This window comes from Accipiter gentilis, chromosome 22, assembly GCF_929443795.1.
Source record: "Accipiter gentilis chromosome 22, bAccGen1.1, whole genome shotgun sequence".
Lineage (NCBI taxonomy): Eukaryota > Metazoa > Chordata > Aves > Accipitriformes > Accipitridae > Astur > Astur gentilis.
The window spans coordinates 13969749-13989009 of record NC_064901.1 but is presented as its reverse complement, the minus strand read 5'-3'; the positions used below and the strand labels follow the sequence as shown (position 1 = coordinate 13989009).

Sequence of the window (19261 nt, the reverse complement as noted above, 5' to 3'; positions counted from 1 at the left end):
CAATGAACGTCACTGAAGAGTCCACCTGCCTGCAACATGTGCCACGCTGCATCTGGACAGAAGCTTCCCTGCGAAAATTTAAGACAGAATTAAAAACTCTCATATCCCACAACACTGAAATTTAATTCTAGCCATTAAAATTTAATTATGTGAGATGTGAGAGCGTGCTTTCACTTCCCCACATGTATGCTAAGGGGAGGTGAGTGTCCCTAGGTGAAGTGCAGGAGAGAGAAGGGTCCCAGAGTGGGGAGCTGAAAAAAGGGGCTGCTGTGTGAAGGAAAGTGCCTTGCAGGCAGCTGGGAGGTTAAAGAGCGGGGAGGGGGTCAGAGTCCGGTCACAGAGATTGGCCAAAATGGCCACAGGCATGTTGAGGGACCAAAAGGAGAAGAAGCCAATTCGGGAGACCCAGGAAACAAAGACGAGGAGAAGGCACAGTGGAAGCTGCTGACTATTGCCCGGGGAAGGTGGGAAAAAACTGGGACTGGCTGGACAAGGTGAATGGGTTGGGAGTAGGGGTGAGAGGAAAGGGTAGGAAGGTGAGTGAGCCTGGGGCCAGGTTGGGAGTAAGGAAGAGACATGAATTACTAGAAAAGAGCCTGGAGCAATGAGCTGAAAGACTCACACTCCCAGAGGAGCAAGAGGAGGCTGCGAAGGGCAGGGCCCAAACACATGGAGGTGTGAGGGAGATTTGGCCAACAGCCTCCAGGGCCTGCGGTGGGAGGGAGTGGTGGCAGTCCCTGTGGTCAGCAAACATCTTTGAACCCACGGCAGAGCCCTCAGCTCTCTCCTGTACCATCTGAGCTCAGAGGACACAGGACACAGATCACAGAAATGTGTTTTGTCGGTTTGGGGTCCCTGAAAAAGCCTTGCTGTGCAGCGGTTATACTCATGGGTTGCTGTTCTTCCAGGAGGCACTTGCAGACTCACTGGGCAATGGCTGAAGAACCTTTTTTGGCTGGATTTTTAACTAGCCAGCCTCCCAACAATCTTCAAATTAAAAAGCAAACGTGCACCCACTGTATGGGTCCATGCTGTCTGCACGATTAAACCCCATACCTCTTACGCCTACAGAGGAGCTTTCCCAGCCAATCAGGTATTTAAAAAAAATATCCATTTTAACAAATAAAACCTATATCTAGAAGTTGGGGCAGTCTTCTGAAATTCTATCCTCAGAATTACGGACCTGTTTTAAAATACCGGTTTAGAAATTCTGCCTCCCAGACGGCGCTTGCCCACCGACGACGAGCTGCGCTCGCAGGGCGGCCCGGCCCGCCTGTGGCTGCCCGTCTGCCGCGACAGGGGCTTCCCGCCTTCCCCGCCGCCCCCGACCAAAATGGCGGCCCTACGCCCCCCGCCGGGTGCCGCGGCCACGTGATGACGGCACCCCCCCCCCCCCCGCCCCTCGGGAGGGCGGCGGAGGCGGGAGCTCGGCGTCCCGCCCCGCCGGGCCACCGCCTCCCGCGGGCGGCGGGGCTTGGCGGCCGTCTGCAGTGTGGAGTGGCGGAGCGGTGGCAGCGGCGGCGGAGCTCGGTGCCCGGGCCGGGATGTTGGCGCGTGTACGAGCAGGAGCGTCACGGCCAGCCGCGCTTGGTGCGGGGCGCGCTCAGAGCGGGTCACGCAGGATCGTACGGAGGCTTTTTGCTTCGTTGGAGGCTCGAGTGCCTCCCGCCTTGGGATTCAAAACCAAATTAATTTTCCCCGAGAAATAGCTGGAGTGCAGTGGAAGCCATTGAGCAGTCGTTTGCTTCTCTGGAGGCTGTGTAGGGGTCTTCTTGGCGCCCAGCGTCGCGCAGAGCGAGGAGGGACGCGGGACGGAGCCACGTCTCACCACAGGAGGAGTGGGCAGAAGGAGAGAAGAGAGCGCTAGGAGAGGTGCCACGGGGAAAGAGATGTCTTTCCTCTCTCAGGGTTGTGAGAAAAGCTAACGCCAAGGCTGAGAGCGGAGTGGGGGGGACAGAGCTTGTGGTCCATCAACTTTTCCAGACCGGTTTTAATGTATAGTAAGGCCGTGTGCGTGCGAGCGCGTACGCGGCGGGCGCGAGGTGACCTTCTGGCGGGGTTAGGGAGATGAGCCACGGTGTGGACTGTAATTTCCTCATTCACATTTATTGCAGTAAAACATGCTGAGGAAACGCTGTGGTACTGTGAAGCAAGAAATATGGGACAGCTGATCGCAAGGAGGAGCCTGCTTTATTTTCTGCTTTTCTTTACCTGGCTATCATGATTTGCAAGGTAGAAACGTGAAAAGCCAACCCTGCTTTCTGGGACACAGAAACGTGGTGAAGATGCCTCGGAGTGTCAGAAATGGGGCTTTATCCTCAGAAGCACCTTTTTGCCTGTGGGCTCCATTCAGTCCTTAAAGGCAAGGGCTCAATAACCTGTGGTGATTAGGTGGCAGCAAGAAAGGCAGGAACTTCACCATGGGGTACGACAAAGGCTGGATCTCGAGGAACGAGAGCGAGCATGCCCCATACCAGGCTGTCACCAGAGCTCTGGAGATGAGGAACTCCTCGGCTGGGCAGATGGTGTGGCAGGGTGGGAACGGCAGTGAGGCTGGTGCCGTGGAGAGCGAGGAGCATGGCGAAGAGCAGACCTACAGGCATTTCACTACCACGGTGCAAATTGTCATTTTTGTGGGCTCTTTGCTGGGTAAGTGAGTGTTGCTGGAGTTTTTTGTTGATGTGGTTTGTTTATCCTTATGGTCAGGGACTGCAGACCAAATGGTAACTAACATCGTTTGCTGCTTAGTGACTCTTCTTTTTGCATTTTAGGTCCTCAGGTGTATGATTTCAAGTTCCTTGTGGGTTTTTGATGTGTAAAAGCTGGTACTATAAAATGCCATTCATCACAGATGAGAACTGGTATATTATACATTTGTATTGCTTGGTAAACTTTTCCATCAGAATTTAAATGGGCAAAAATTAAATGGGTTGATTACACCCTTATTTTCAACTGTAATGGGATGTGTTCTCTTTACCGTAGAAAAAGGGTGTGGAGTATTTTAAACAAGTTTTACTGAATTTCTGTTTCACACTGCAGTAATTCTGTATTTGTGTCCTGCAGCTTTTAAATTAATCCTTTGGAAGTATTTTATGCTTTACACTTTATGCTGTAAATATGTATAACCATGTGCAATCCTGCAAACTTGTTATCCTTCAAGTAGGAATCATAGACTTTAGATATGTGGTAGTAAACTAGTAATATATTGCCACAGAACTTTACAAACGTGTGTACATATGATTTCTAGGTGTTTATAGTATGTTGTTTTGTTAGGAATACATGGACATTTCTTAAAAAAAAAAAAAAAAAGGCAAAATAAGCCTTATGGTGAGTCAAGTTAGCACTGTTTGGGAGATCAGTAAGCTAGATTTCAGTAAAATGTCACTACTATCTAAATCATTCAAAGCTGGTTACTGGAGATGATGAGGCTTTTGACACAAGGCTGGACTGAGAAAGTCTCCAGCTGTCTTAGGAGAGTTCAGCAGGACTTTGCTGATGGTCATTGGCTCTTACTATCAAGGATTTGGTTTTGTTTTTCCTGATCTTGAGTAATGTTAAAATCCATTTCTGTGGTCATGGTAATTAATTCTAATACTGATTTTTTTTCTTGGTAATATTAAATATCACTTAAATAATTTCTAAGAAGATGGTAAGCATAGTCTTGGAACAGTGTTGAGCTCTGGGCTCAGTCAGTGATACACTTATATTACTGTACATCACTGAGTCTTTTGGCCTCAATCATTCCTCTGTGCAGTGGCGGTAATCCTCATGGTTCTTGCTTTTTTTGTATTTAGTGCATAGGTAGTGTGCGGAAGGGACTCTCTTTTTCCATATGTTGGATAGTGCCTGGCACAAAATGGTAGCCAGCAAATAGTGTCCTAAAAATAACGAGATGAATGTATTGCTGTTCCCTCTTTACTGAATGGAAACAAAGCCACAAAGAAGCCGAAGCCCCGATCCCCAGAAGGTCTTAGGGTTTTGGTGCCTGCATGCTCAGCCCTCATACGTGCCAGATGTTTTGCTTATGCATGTGCTGCACACTGTCTCTGCTTCAGCAGGGGAGAACAGCTTGATATTTACCTCATACTTAGGCTTGCACAAATGCCGTTAATTAAGTTTTCCTCTTCATTTGTTCTCTGCCATGGTCCTTAGAGTGTGGGCGGCATCCAGCTCTTTTCTCCCATCATGTGAGCCCCTCAGTTGAGCTGCAGAATAGCAGTTCTTTGGTCCAGTGAGTCTTAGGTTCCTCTTTGCAGAGGGGAAACCCTTCAAGGGGAATTAGAACTATCCTTCCCCTTAAAGCATGAGATGGGGGGCACTCTCCTCAGAGGTAGGATGTATGGGTTTGAATCCTTTCAGATTTGGGTGGATGTGCAACTTGTACATCCCACAATGGCAGTCCGTGCTCAAGCCACTTTGCTATTGGATAAAATAGCACTACCCTTTTAAAAGGAAGAAATGATTTCTACTTCCAGCTTGAAAAGGAAAAAACATATATGCCTCAGTCTTGATAATAAATACTGGGGTCTGACATAAGCAGCAGTCTACAGCATAGAGAGGTCCAGGTCCTACAAGAGGCAAGAATCACAGTCGGGGTTGTGAATTTAATTTGGGTTCCTTCGGTGCAGAAGAATGTGATAGCGATAGTCAGTTGTGAGAGAAATGTATACTATGTTTTTTTTCTCCTGTTTAAGACCCTTATTTGAGACCTGTGGGGAGACTTGTAACAGTAGGAGGAATTCTTCTGTTAGTTTTTGCTGTGTTGTGAAAGGATGGTGCTGTGGTGTTTCATGATACCTGCCGAGGGCAAGGAAGTCAAACTGTTCTTCTTTATGGTTACTTTAGAATACATTTAAAGCACATCCTCAACTTATTTATTTAATTTTAGGTAGCAATAACAATGATACTAGATTCTAGAATTTTTTGTCTTTAGAAGGGATTATGTAGTTGTCACAAGCTTGCCAAAGCTTGAACTTGGATGTGACCTTAACATGTACGTCAGAGGATCTAACTGGTAGAATCAACCAGAAGTATCAAGAAGAGGCTTGCTAACTGGCAGATTTTTTTCCTATCTTTTTTCGTCCTCATTTGTAGCAAGTTTTCATTGTTAAAAATTTCTGATTTTGTAAAGAATCAGATTATTCCAAGTTTGGAATGGACAAAACCATAATTATTAGTGTAAAAATCACTTATAATATGGGTTAGTTAGAGATGAGAGTACTTCAGATAACTTGGTCATGAGTTACTGAGTTAATGAAGCTATAATGTGCTTAAATGCTACAGTTTTAAATAGCTGTTCATGTGACTTTGAGTCTGCACAAACTTCCTACTGTTGCTCTTCCACTGCTTGTGTGCAAGTTCTCACTTAGCAGACTACCTATGATTTTAATATTCAAGGACTGAGGAAATAGGATGGGGTAAATCTGCATCTCTATACTTTGAACCCAGTTGGTACTACCTGTTATGCACTCCTTTGACTGTAGCCTACCACAAGGTTTCCGCACAAGACAGGAGTCATTGGAGGGAGGAATTTGGTCAATTTAGTTACCCTGATCAGCAGGTCAGTTTGCTTCTATGAAGGAAAGATTTGCAGTATATTCAAGGCTTGCAAACCATTTCTGTCTGTGATGCTTAGCTGAGTGCATGAACTGGGGAATTCATCCGGGGAACTTTAAATGCTTTGCACATGTTGATGAACTTATTTACCAAATGCACAAGGTGAGGTACCAAGTGGGACTAGAAGGTCTTGTTAATGTTGTCTTCCTGTGCAGCTCCATGGCTGGTAATGGCAGTTCTCACAGTAATGGTATTTCCTAGCCTGTAAGCTATCAGCTTAGGGCAGGGCTGGAACAAAACAGTGAAAACGCTTGCCACAGGTGTTTCTCGTTCCACTGTTTGAACCGTGCTAAGATCAGGGAATGTGGAACATGTTACAGAAAAAAATACAAGTGTGCTGAGCATCAGTAGAAGAACTAGGAAAATACCTATGCCTCTCATTACCACTTTCTTTTCTGATCCACATGTGTACTTGGTGGTCCCTGAAACCAGGACAGAAATCAAGAGAGTGGGTGCCTCAGGAACTCTGGAATGACAAGTGCATGTGTAGAGATGTGTTTCTGGTGTGGGGTCAAGGTGACTTGCACTCAGTAGTCTGCTTAGGCCATAGCTGTGCAGGTATGATTAAATCTGTTGCTTCTATGAAAAGTTACTCTAGGAGAACAGAAGCCAAAAAAATTATGCTGCTTCTGTCAACTCTCTTATATGAATGACTGTTTTTTTGACCCCTCAATTGCCCCTAATAGGCTTAGCAAAAGGAAAGCTAATGTGTTGAATTTCTGTGTGTAATGCAGCAACTTTCACTATCTTAAATATGAGGAAAAGTGAAAGGCACCAATGGGGAGAACTAGCTGATTTTACTGGCCACTGGAATGATGCAGACAGGAGCAGTGAGTGTGACATGAGAAGCAACACAAGCTGTCAGTACTGATTCCCTTCGGTTGACTTAATTCTGTCTGGTAAATGGTGTCAAGAGATTTGAGCTTTGCATGTCCTAACTTGTTTTGAAAGGATGTAGAAGTCGTCATTGGAAGAACAAGAATGGTAGAGATTTGCTTTGAGATTGATTGCTTCACTTCCACTAATCCTGCACAGATCTATCTGCTCTGCGGTCCCCTGTGTATTCTGCCTGACTCGGGTTAGGTAATTTTTTACTTCCTTGTAAGAACTGTGGGAACTGTTTCATTTTGTCTAACCTGTGTTTCAGGCCAGTTCCCTCCACCTGCCACCAAATGGATGTGGCTAAACTGATTTAGTCAGGACTGCTTGCATAAGTGAATGATGATTTGCAGTCACGGTAATACTGGCTAGGGTCCTTAGCTGGCAAATTCAAATGACTGCTATCGAAGGGATGGTGTTGTTCATGTGAAGTTGATAAAAGGAAGGATAAAATAAAATTTAGGTTTAGAACTACTGCTTTGTCAAATTACTAAAGTTTTGAAGATGGAAACCATATTCTCCATCCTCATGACTTTTTTTGGCATGTTACCCTGTTTGTCTGTCTCGGGGTTCTTGTTGCAGAGTCTTTCTTCTGAGTCTGTCCACTTCACAGTGTTGTTCTGTCACCTATTGCCATAATAGCTAGCAGAGCACCGTCAGTGATACAAATTCATAACAAAAACACAGTTTTTCATGCAGTTTCTGAAGTTGCTCCTCTTTGAGCATGAGTAAAGTTCTGCTTGGGATTTTTGTTTTCTTCTTTAAATTAAAAAAAAAGAGATTTTATGAGTTTTGTTGATTGTGTAGGGGTTAATTTAGAAGAGGACTGGCAAGTACCATTTGCATGGTAGAGAAGGAAAATCTGTAGTGTTGCCATGTCCATGGGAAGTTGGTTCCTCTTGCTGGAGAATGGTTAGGCTTCAGCTTTTGTATCATTTGTTGTCATCCTAATGGTCGGCATGACCCAGGGCAATCCAGGGCACTGGTGGTTGTGCCCACGACTCCCCCATTGTGCTAGCTTGTCTGTACCTTTGCCATGTATGGATAGGGCTTGTTCTCACAGGGCGAGTTGAGGAACCGGGAAGTTCAGGAGCCCTTCAAGGGGACACCAGTTTTTCTTGCCTGCTACTGTGGCGAAGAGAAGTTTATGATTTGACTGACTGAGATCTATGGGCCAGGAAAGTAAGACTGCTGGCTTCTGCCATAGTCACTAACAGACTGGGAGCTACATCTGGCTGTGCAGATGTATCTGTGTTGGCTTCACATGTAAGAGGACCCTACGGTAAAGAAATTTCTGTCATTTGAGAAGCATGCTGCACAGCAATTCTGTTATACTGCCCTAGGAAAGTGTTTCTTGTTTTTTGTTTCCCATTCTCCCGCTTCTGAGACCTGTGTAAACTGAGTGCATTCTAGATTTTCTCTTGTTCTCTCATCGTGAAGACCATAGTGAGATGGAGCTCATGCAGTGATCTCACTCTTCCATTTTGAGGGGCATATCTCAGGCTGTTTGCGCTTCTAATGTACAGAGCATGCTGTGAGGATCAACTACAGCATGGCAGGACTGCAACTAGCACTACAATATGTTTCAGTAATGCACAGCAGAGCAGCCAGGCTGCAAAGGGGATCACCAGTGCTGTTGGTGTTACTCATCACACGCTCACAGTCAGAAGAAATAGAGGCTTTGGATCTTTCAGTCTGAGATCAGAGGAGTAGAGCAAAGGTTATAGGTTGTTTTTCATTGGATTTAAGAATTTAAATTTGTAACCTGAAATTTATAGTATTTTTTTAATTCAGATAATTTCTTCCCTCCACCCCCTCCTCCAGCATGAAAAGAAAACAGCAAAAAGCTGTAGTATGTTCCTGGCTGCTATTCAAAAATGAATTAACAGTTTATGAAAATAGAGTATTTGAACATGGTAACTGTGAAAAAATATTAGCTATTTGATTCAGAAGAATGTGGAGTTACTGCTTTTACTCTTGTGGCTGTCACTGGTTTGAAAAAGGTTACATGCGGACAATGACTTTTAAATAGGTGACAACTTAACTGATGAATGGCAAATCAAAGTTGCTTTTTTTTTTTTAAGGCTAAGGCTCCTTTGAAAAGTGCGTAAATAGCTTCCTTTTCATCAAAGAAGATTCTTGAGATCAGATTTGCAGGGAATACAGGGATAGAGCAATATTGCTCTACAAAGGATGTTTTTCTCTTGCCATTAGAGGTAATCAATCTGCAGAGACTAATTATTATTTTAGCACAACAACCAAACCTTTGATGGAAGAGGGAGTATTACTTCTGAGCTTTGGCAGGGAGAGGTCACTAGATGTGCTGCAGCTGCTTTCACTTGAGTGCAGGCAGTGGGAGGGGATCCTGGAAATGAAGAGAAGGATCTCCAAGAAGCACTTGTAGCCGGCATGTACAGTTGAGCTTAGCTTGAAAGGGAAATAAAATTGATGGATGAAATGCAATGGACAAAAGCACTTTCTGTTAATCTCAGGAGAAGGGAAAGGAAGACCAGGAATAACGAGTTTGGGGGGAATCTGGATGTGGGCTCTGTCACTCTTAACATGGATTTTTTTCCCCAGTTCACTTGTTTACATACAAATTTACTTACTATTATAACTGCAGTTAAATGGGGGACCTTATATGCATTGTGCTTTTACTGGTTATAGCATGGGTGTATCTGAATATTTGTGTCATGTTAGGTTTAGGTGAGATTATATCCCGTTATCGTGGTTTGTAGTTTCTATTCTTTTCATATTTCCCAGGTTTGAGAATCTGCCTGAGCTCCTGAGGTTATTTAAGTCTGTTCACAATTTTCATGTTAGCCATGTAGATAAAACTGCAGTAATTTTCTTCTTCAAAAAAATAATCATTCTTTTCAGACATTTGGGGACCCCGCCCCACTAGATAATTGATGAAAATTATAATGAGAAAGAGATGTCCTCAGTGACAGTGTCTACTCCTCAGACTGAATATGCATTTTACAGTTAGTTAAAAAAGCACAGAAAGTATCCCAAATAATCCCAAATCCAGGAAGCTTTCCTAAACCTTGTAAATCGGTGCCTTCATAAGGGTTTGGGGAATGAGGCTCTTTGTTACTTGCTCTTTCATCTTCCCAGATCTGTCTTGTACAGAAGGAAATTTCACTGGAAAGCTTGAGGATGCTCTGATACAGTTTGCACTCTAATCTAGTGGTTATAACACTTTTTTGGAAGCTGTGGGTTAGATTCGTTACCTTCTGGTTTCTAACTGCACTTGATGATATCCAAGGGAGGTGTCCTTTGAAAGAAAACCGTGAGCTTTGAAACAGATACCAAATTTCCAAGTGAAAAGTGAACCCCTGCTGCCTTCCCAAGGTCCTGCAGGACAAGAAGAGGCAAGACTTCAGGCTCACCCTTTTTCCTGAGGATTTCCCATGAGCCGTTTGGCTTCAGCCTCTCCCTGCCCTTGAAACTGATTTTCATCTCCCTGTCTTGACATCTGTGCAGAGAGATGTAACATGGATTGTTACAGCACCTGATTTATAAAGGGATAGATCCCTTCTGGGATACAATCCTAAAGTAACTGACAGTCTAGGTAATGTGTTTGTAAAGACAAATGTATACTAGCATAAGGAATAAATATTTGTATCTTGGAATAGCTACCAGTGAAGTTTGCCACAGGCATCTTCTATTAAGAATGAAGCAGGGAATCTTGCAGTAAAAAATACTGCAGGTACATGATTAAAGGCTAGACTGAGAGAATTTTTGAAGAACGAGGGGCATGTCTGCAATAGCTCCAGCAAAAATTGTAACCCTGCCCTCGAAAAGAGTAGAACCATCTGAGGGAAAAAACCCCCAGGTCTGGGATGGGAAGGATGATGTTTTGTTTCTAATGATGTCACTCTTAGAAAAATTGGAATTGTTTTAGATGAAATCTTCTAAATGAGGCACTTTGCATAGATTAACTTTGTTGCTGATTAGCTGGAATAGTTAAAGTTTGGCAAAGCAAAAAGTGACTGAAAATCAAGTCTAGTAAGAAGCATCAGGTGAATGTAATGATATGAGTGGTAATATTTGCATGTAATAATAATTGCATAGTAATAACATATTACTGTAACATAACATTATGGTAATAATTTTCCCCTGCATTTTTGTGTGGGTGGTTCCAAGCCTCAGGAATAACGGACCCTGCAGCAGTAAGCCCAGTTCAGGTTGCACCCTTGATGAAGTCTGTCTGGAATAGCTATTATGCTTTTACTTCTTATGTGTTTTCAGGTGAACTGCTAAGCAATTCTCTTCGGAAGAAAAATTGAGTTTGGGGAGTGGGTGAAGAAGAGGGGTTGTGAGAGCAGCTGCGGTCCCCGTTGCTATGGAGACCTCTCTTCTTCCCGTGCTTCAGCAGCGGCGCCTTGTCTGGCTTCGGCTGAGGGGCTACTCGGATCTAGCAACACTGTGCTTTAAAAGAGAGGCATTGGGAAAATAATGATTTACCCAGCCTGGAAATGCGTGACATGCAATCATTTTTACCCGAAATGCAAGTGCCTGATACTCTGGGGGTATGGTATGCTAGAGTGTTCTTCAGACACGTGCTGGGGGTTCAGCTGATGTCTTTAAACACCATGTGTGTCAAGGATGTTAAACTGATCCCTATTTAGGGTGACACTGATTGATACCAGTCATTTTACTGTCTGTAGTCCCCGTGTGAATACTTTAATGACAGCTATGAACCAGAGCTGTTTAGCTAAGTCACTGGATGTTATGTTTTGCTTTTCATTGTGAGTTACAGTTACTCAAATGCCAGCTGGTGTATATATCACTAACTGTTTTGAACTTCAGTGAAAGTTTAGATGCATCAAGATTTTGTATTGGATATTTTAGGGCGTGTTAGTATTTCAGGCATAAATGAAGCCAAGCACTTAGGAAGAATTTTAAACGATGTTAGTTCTGTTACAGATCTCATTTTTTGGCTTGCTATCAAGCAGGTGCCATGAGCACTTCAATGAGGTTTTTATTCTTTTCTGTTCATCTTTAGTAATTAATTTCTTATTTGTGTGGTGTTGGAAAAAGTAAGTTTGCCACTTATTTGGAACATTTTTCAAGATGTAGGAAATTGTGTACTTTTCTCCCACTCATCTCCAGAAATGATGCTGGTAAGTGCTTAGGTGCTGCTGAATCCTGTAGGCTGGTAGAGGTGAGCCTGTTGCAGCTCTGTGCCCTCAGGTCCAGCCATAGCAGGGCTGAGCACACATTCCCGAGAGGCACACATGCACACAATACATATGTACGTATATGCATGAGCAGCCACACAGACTGACAGAGGAAGAAAATGCAACACTCAGGCAAACATGAAAAGCACCAGTGGCCTCATCCTCTTCCCCTCTCTGGCTGCTCAGGATAAAAGCTCGCTACTATAAAATATATAAGCTTATACATATACACACATCCATATGGATGTCTCTGTAGTAGCTGGTCTTAGACACCCAGTCTACCCAGTAGCTGTCTCAGGATCCTCTGGTCTCCCAGTTGCCTCACACACAGACACACAGATGTAAATGGGTCTCTCCAGTTGCTGGCCTGGAACTATGACCTTACCAGTAGCTCACCTCCAGATCCCAAGGTCTCTCCAGTAGCTGGCTTAGACCTTCTGGTCCTCCACTAGCCAACTTTCAGACCCATCTTGTTCCTCTGTTATCTGGCCCAGACTTAAGAGCCACACCAATACTCTCCTCCTAAGCATCTTATCCTACTTGCTGGCTAGCCTGGCTTGATGTTCAGTAGTGATTACACACGAACATGCACACCCACACAAATACACGCTCTCTGGTCTCTCCAGTCATTGCCACCCCTCATGTGTGGGGCCCTGATGCCCCATGGTCTGACGCCAGTTACTGCACTTGGACCTCCATATATACACAAATCCATGGAGTAGAAAGCCCCTCACCCATGAGAAGAGTTGGAAATGGAGTTTAATGAGAAGATGGGATAGACTGTGCATGGCCAGACAAGTGTACTGACCAAATGCCAGGTTATAGATAGCTTTTATCCCCTTTTCCCTCTAGTCTCCCACACTTCTTCCTCCCCAAACCATCCTGAACTCTACCCACCTTTTCCCCCCTACCATAAACATCCCATAATAAGTTTTATACAATCCCAGAAAGCTCATTCCCTGCGTCCCACAGTGACTAACAAGGGCTACACCCCCTCAGATTGAAAGGAGACCTGGAGAGCCTCTCCCACAGGCTCATGGATGGCAGTCACCCCTGGCCCATGGGGCAGAGACTCCCCTACGACAGCCTGGGGAGGGTTTGGGGCTGGGGCTGCTTTCTCTGAGTAGGTTATTGGGGTTCCCCTGCCTGCTGCTGTGCTTCTCTGCTTCTTCATCTTCATGGAGGCGAGCCTATCATCACATTTCCTAATATAAGCTACAGACCGCACTTTCTGATAATTTGGGTATGATGAGGCTCTGAGAACATACAGTAGATTGTACTAGTGGGAATAGCAATGTGAAGTGTTTTGCAGAGAAAAACAAAAATGGATTTTATATACATCCTGTATATAAGGAAAAATTCCCAAATTATCAAGGTAATGTTTTGTTTTCCTGCTGTACTTCTTTTGGTCCCTGCCCTGCACCCCTCAGCCCATCACAGAATTTGTAAATGACTCTGCATTCTTGGGTGTCCGGTATAAGTGGTCGCTGGGGCAACAGCTGAACTGGAAGTTCAAAGACTTGGGACTTCTGTGTGTTATGTTTGCTATACTTGCTGTCTCAATATCTAATGAGGAGGGAGTTGTCAAAATGTTCTGAGAGTGGGCTAGGTACTGCTAAAAAGTTTTCAAATGGAAGAAATACCAGTGAAACAATTACTGTATTTTACCTCTTTGCAATGTCACTGCTGATTAAATGCTGTCCCTGTAGGAAGTACAGCCTCTTGCTTTCTGAACAGTACTGTTACATGTAAGCTTTTTTTATTTTTAGCATCTTTAAATTAGATTTAGCAGCTGGAAGCAGGGACAAGAACTGGTGCCTTGTAGTCAGCCAGCTTCCATAGAAACATTGCAATGAGGAAAATATCCTGGATTGGAAGGCTGGCTGGGTAAGAAATCACATAATCTCTCATGTAACATGTTAGATCAGCCAGACAATGCAAATGGCAATTATGGTAGTAACAAAAGCAGCACTGAAGCTGAAATGGTTATGGCAGGCAGAGCTCTAATTGTCTTATTCCCTGCTCATGGTCTTTTGCTGTCAGGGATTGCTGGGAGATTGCTGTGGACTGCTGCCTTTTTAAATGCTTTGTTAGCTATGATACTCAACACTGTAATTTACATTCTTCTCCATCATGAATAGTCTGGCTTACTTCCTGACAAGTGTGGTCCTTCCTTCTGTTCTGGCAGTTCTCTTGGGGGAAAAAAAAGCCTGTAATTTTTTGGGGGACAGAGACTGGTTTTAGTCTGCTTTTTTCCGCTACCTTTGACTTACTCTCTTGACTGTCAAAGCAATTCCATGCAAGAACTCAACAATTTCTTCCAGAAGCCTGATAAAATATGAAGTGATTTGCTGCTTGTGTAACCTTTTGTATCTTTCTTCACATACCTTGTGTCACTTGGCTTGTGTTCAGACTCCAGCAGGCCTTACTTTTGTTGTGTGTCTGTGTTTCTTATGGCATAACTGGATAATTTCTCTGATACTGTAGAACAAACAATAAAGTCAGTCATACAAGGGGCTAAAATACATTTTCTACTGCTATTGCCTGAATTAATTAGAAAAAGTGGAAAATATTGAGGTGGGGTGTTTTCTGTTGGTTCGATTTAATATCTGTAGTTTTAAGGAGTATCTAGAACAGAGAGGGTAGTCTGTTTCACCTTTTCTAATTGTTGTATTAGGCTGTTTATTTCCCTTAGCCTCTTCAGAGGAGCACTAAGAACCCCTTTGGGACTGTGTCAATCTGAATCGGGTGCTCCTTTGTGCCTTTTGGCTTTCCCGAGCTTTTAATTTAAATGTTTTCCTGCAATTTTCAGTCTGACTCCAGTTTGGTTAATATACAGCCAGCCTGTCCTTCTTTTACAGGTCTGTCTTGTCCCAAAAGATACTCCATCTCTTAACATATCTAAAACCCCCTTCTTGGCATCACCATCTCCCTCACGCATTGAGACACCAGATCTCTGCCTGCCCTTAGCATATAGAGCTCTTAATAAGTCTCTTAATGACAGTGGTTGTGAAGGTCCTGGGCTTCAGTATTCTGGTTGATCACCTGAACTGAGCCTCCAGAACATCCCTCTGGCACTTCCCTGCATCACCGGTACTGATACAGGCTGACCGTTGACCCTGTTCTTCCTTGTGAGCTACTGGGAGATCCCAGGAGGTGTGCTCCCTTTGCACCTGACAGGCAAGTTACGGTGCAGTCCTTCCTCTGGGATGTCTCAAAGCCAGCCAGCTCTGTGCCTAGTAAAGCGACATCCTGCCACTGCTGCTTCCTGTCCTTGGACTCCTTTCTGCTGCAGGCACATCCAGTATGCAGGAGGACACCCTTGCCCAGATGGATACTGTCCTGCCCTGAGATTCGCGTCCCCAGCACAAGAGATGCTGCAGTGGAGGTGAGACTATGCAGCAGTGTTCCTGTAGGCCTGATCTGGGACCTTTTTATTTCTCTTACCTGTTCCAGTTTAGCCATTCCCACCTGAAGAGGATGAGGGCCAGGAACTCCTTGTACTGTAGACGCAAACACACACACACACACAAAACCTGCCCCTGAATAGGTAATCACACGTGCTGCATTCTGGCCAGTAGCACTGTCTGTTCCTGGACTTCAAATAGGATGTTGAGCTTAACATGTTAGTTTTTTAAGTTTCATTAGTTTAGCTTGTCTTTTGCTTCAGCAATTAAGATTGCTGCTCTCCTACTGTACCCTTTTTCCGATGCTTAGCAGTGAAGTAAGATGTAGCCTATATGAGATAAACCAAGGAGTGAGTGTGTACACGTGTGAGGGAGCGTGTGTGGACAAGTGTATTAGTTTTGTGTGGCAAGGTTTTGGTAGTGGGGGTGGTGGGTTACAGGGGTGGCTTCTGTAAGAAGCTGCTGGAACCTTCCCCTCTATTCGAGAGAGCCCATACCAGCCGGCTCTAAGACGGACCCGCCACCAGCCAAGGCTGAGCCAATCAGTGATAGTGGTAACGCCTCTGTGATAACATTTTTAAGAAGGGAAAAAAGTTGGGATGTGGAGAAACAGCTGGAGGAGAGAGGAGTGAGAACATGTAAGAGAAACAACCCTGCGGACACCGAGGTCAGTGAAGAAGGAGGGGGAGGAGATGTTCCAGGTGCCAGAGCGAAGATTCCCCTGCAGCCCGTGGTGAAGACCCTGGTGAGGCAGGCTGTCCCCCTGCAGTCCAGGGAGGTCCACAGTGGAGCAGATATCCACCTGCAGCCTGTGGAGGACCCCACGCTGGAGCAGGTGGGTTCCCGAAGGAGGCTGTGACCCTGTGGGAACCCCGCGCTGGAGCAGGCTCCTGGCAGGACCTGCGGATCTGTGGAGAGAGGAGCCCACGAAGCAGGTTTTCTGGCAGGACTTGTGACCCTGTAGGGGACCCATGCTGGAGCAGTGTGCTCCTGAAGGACTGCACACCATGGAAAGGACCCATGCTGGAGCAGTTTGTGAAGAACTGCAGCCCGTGGGAATGGCCCACGTTGGAGAAGTTCGTGGAGGACTGTCTCCCGTGGGTGGGACACCACACTGGAGCAGGGGAAGAGTGTGATGAGCCCTCCCCCTGAGGAGGATTAGCAGCAGAAACATGCGATGACTGTAAACCCCATCCCTGTCCCCCTTGTGCTGCTGGGGGGGGCTTGGTGAAGAAATCCAGGAGTGAAGTTGTGCCTGGGAAGAAGTGAGGGGTGGAGGGAAGGTGTTCTGAGATTTGGTTTTATTTCTCATTACCTTACTCTGGCTGATTTGTAATAAATTGAGCTAATTTTCCCCAAGCTGAGTCTGTTTTGCCCGTGATGGTAATTAGTGAATGGTCTTTCCTGTCCTTATCTTGACCCACAAGTTTTTTGTTATATTTTTCTCTCCCCTGTCCAGCTGAGGATGGGGGAGTGATAGAACGGCTTTGGCGGGCACCTGGCATCCAGCCAGGGTCAACCCATCACAACAAGCAAGCTCATCTGCACCTTTGCCATTGCAGTCTCCCAGTGCACTCTTCCAGCTTGGCTGCCCCTGTTCAATATGCTCCTCTGGTTATTTAGCTCCTGCCTTTTGTCCTGTTGTCACCTCTGCCCTGGGTGTATGCTCAGCCCCCTTGCCAGGATCAAGTGACCACCTTGCAGACCTCTTCGTATCCCACCCTCTCACATTCTCAACAGCAGTCACCTGGCAAACACTCAGAGGAGCCTCAGCAAACTCCCACTTACCCAAAGCATGTGGCCAGCAAAGGAAGCAGGCCAGGCCCAAACTCGTCACTCTTGCTTGCCTTCCCACTGTCCTTGTCTTTCCTGGGCAAAACAGCTGTGCCACCTGCCTTGTTTGATTGCCTTTTGTTTGCTACAGGTACTCCCACCACAGAGGGATAAGCATTCATCCTATTTCGTTTGGAGTGCACAAATACCCTGTGGTGGCTGGATGTAGCATCCATCTGTTTTGCAGATCCATCATGTCTCCATCTTGTATAGGTTAAGTCTGGGAAATTACACATATGTGTACAGTAACACTGTGTATATGACTACTAATCGTCAGGAAATGATAGTGTGATGTTGCCACATATACTGCTTTTAAACATGTCCATATTTTTTTGGAGAATGTTTTAAAAGATACAGTTCTTATTTTGCCCACTTCATCCAAACATTGATGTGTTAATAGAAAAAGGGAACATTGCAAGGAACATCATGTACAGGTCAGCAGAATTACTCTAATACTTACAGAAAAAGCTGCAGAACTCAATAGTGTATTACAGAATGTTCTTTTACTTCACTTATAAAATTTTTTATCTATTATCCTTATTTTCATCCGGTACAGTTCTCTAGTCTTCATGCTAGATTTGGCTAAGTTCAGTATTCTATGTCTGCAATTTAATTTGAAAAAAGAAATAAATTGCCACCACACTAAAATATTTCTGACTGTAACAAGCCTCTGTAATAGAACAGCAAAGACATACTTTTGTTTTATTCAGTTTTAAAAACACAGTCAGCAGAAGAAAAGAATCTGGTTAAAGGAGATACTAAAACACCCATGCAGTTGGCAAAGGCTGACACTGCATGATGTGGTACCAGCCTCTAGAGACTTATTTTGATTATTTTAAGCATTTAAGAAAGTAAAATTGCACTTCAGGTTCCAAAGGAGCTGAAAAACACTGAAGTATGCTTTGGATTCTCTTTCTCCAGTAATTCCTTAGAGCATAATGTGGGCAGGCCTGGATAAGTAGCTGTCTCAGAATACCTTGTATTTGCTGGGGCTGATCCAGTGGTCAGAGGTGATTGCTTTGCAACTGAAAATGCAGGTTATATGGTCAAAGACGTTTCTATGTGATAGGGTCTAAAACAAAGAAATTATATGTGGAAATGTCTAGGAAGGGCAAGTAGAGCCTTAGAGTATATCTGTATAGGCTGCTAGTGAGTGATCTTTTCTTCATTTGATATGTAGAGAGCTAACAAAGATGGTAGCTATTTGCATAGTAGTCTGTTAATAATTTTACAATTACATGTATCTTAGAATCACTGATGAAGTGTTGTTACCAGTCTCTGTCCATACATCCTACTATTTTCAGAGAGTGGGTAACTTTGCAGCCCTGAGAATCTATTACCTGAAAGAGAATTTCTTTGATTTTTGTTTGGAGGGAGACCTGGTTCAGGTCTGGCCTTAGGTGAATTAGTGTGAGTTTGGCTGCCTGCAAGGCTTCCCTGTGAACTGGGAGACAGGCAGGCTTTGAGTCTGCTTTAGTCTTCAGTCAAGGCCATCTTCATCTATTGTATGGTCGTATCTATCCAGTAATACTAGTCTGGAAGAATGAGACCACTCCTTTTTAAAATTGTTGAAAACTGACTCTATAAGCTTTCTGTGCTGTATATCCAGCTCTAGAGCAAAAGTAGATACTCTCTGAAACTAGCATGGCAGCTTGGGGTGAGATGGCTGTCTTATGTTGCTGCAGGGTAGAAAGAACGCGTAGACCCAAGCAAGAAAAATAGCCTGAAAGTGAACTGATTCTATGCGTATCATACTGCAAGTAAATGGCTCTATGCAGTCTGAGTTTGAGCCTCAGGTGGCAAAAACACTATTGCATTTCCATCTATTCTCAGTTGCTAGCATAAAGTACGGCATGATCAATATAAGGTAGCAGGAGCTCTTGAAATAAAGTATTTTTGGTTTAATTGTTTGCTTTTAAGGAATAGAATTTTTCAAATATCTTTATTTTAGACGTGGACTTGATGTGTTTGGCTTTACCACTGACTTACCCAAGCACGCTAAAGAAGAACCTACTTTTGCTGTGCAACAAATGAAATCCATTTATCTAGCCATCTTTTAAAGATGGGTTTTCTGGGAGAGATAGAAAATTATCCCAAAAGGCCAGCCTTCCTGTTTAAAAAAAAAAAAGGCAGTATCCATCTTTGTACACAATTTTGCTTTGCTAAGTAATAATTGAGATTATTTACCTAATAGATTATCTCTCATATCTAAGAGCAAAGATTTATCTGACATCTCTTCTTATTCAGGATTCAGGCAATATACTAGCTAATTTATACATAATAATTTGTAAGCCATGTTTACACACAAACTTGCATTTGTTTACATAAACCAGCTTTAAA

The 19261-nt window shown here is 44.2% G+C and overlaps 1 protein-coding gene across 1 annotated transcript in view; it reads left to right on the top strand.

The window, feature by feature from the left end:
- The first annotated feature begins 2297 nt into the window (after nucleotides 1-2297).
- Nucleotides 2298-19261, top strand: part of GPR176 (G protein-coupled receptor 176) — a 43249-nt gene continuing 26285 nt past the window's right edge. Inside the window, exon 1 of the mRNA XM_049825447.1 lies at nucleotides 2298-2649. Coding sequence (XP_049681404.1) covers nucleotides 2421-2649 — 229 coding nt within the window. The 5' untranslated portion in view covers nucleotides 2298-2420. The remainder of the gene's footprint in view (nucleotides 2650-19261) is intronic.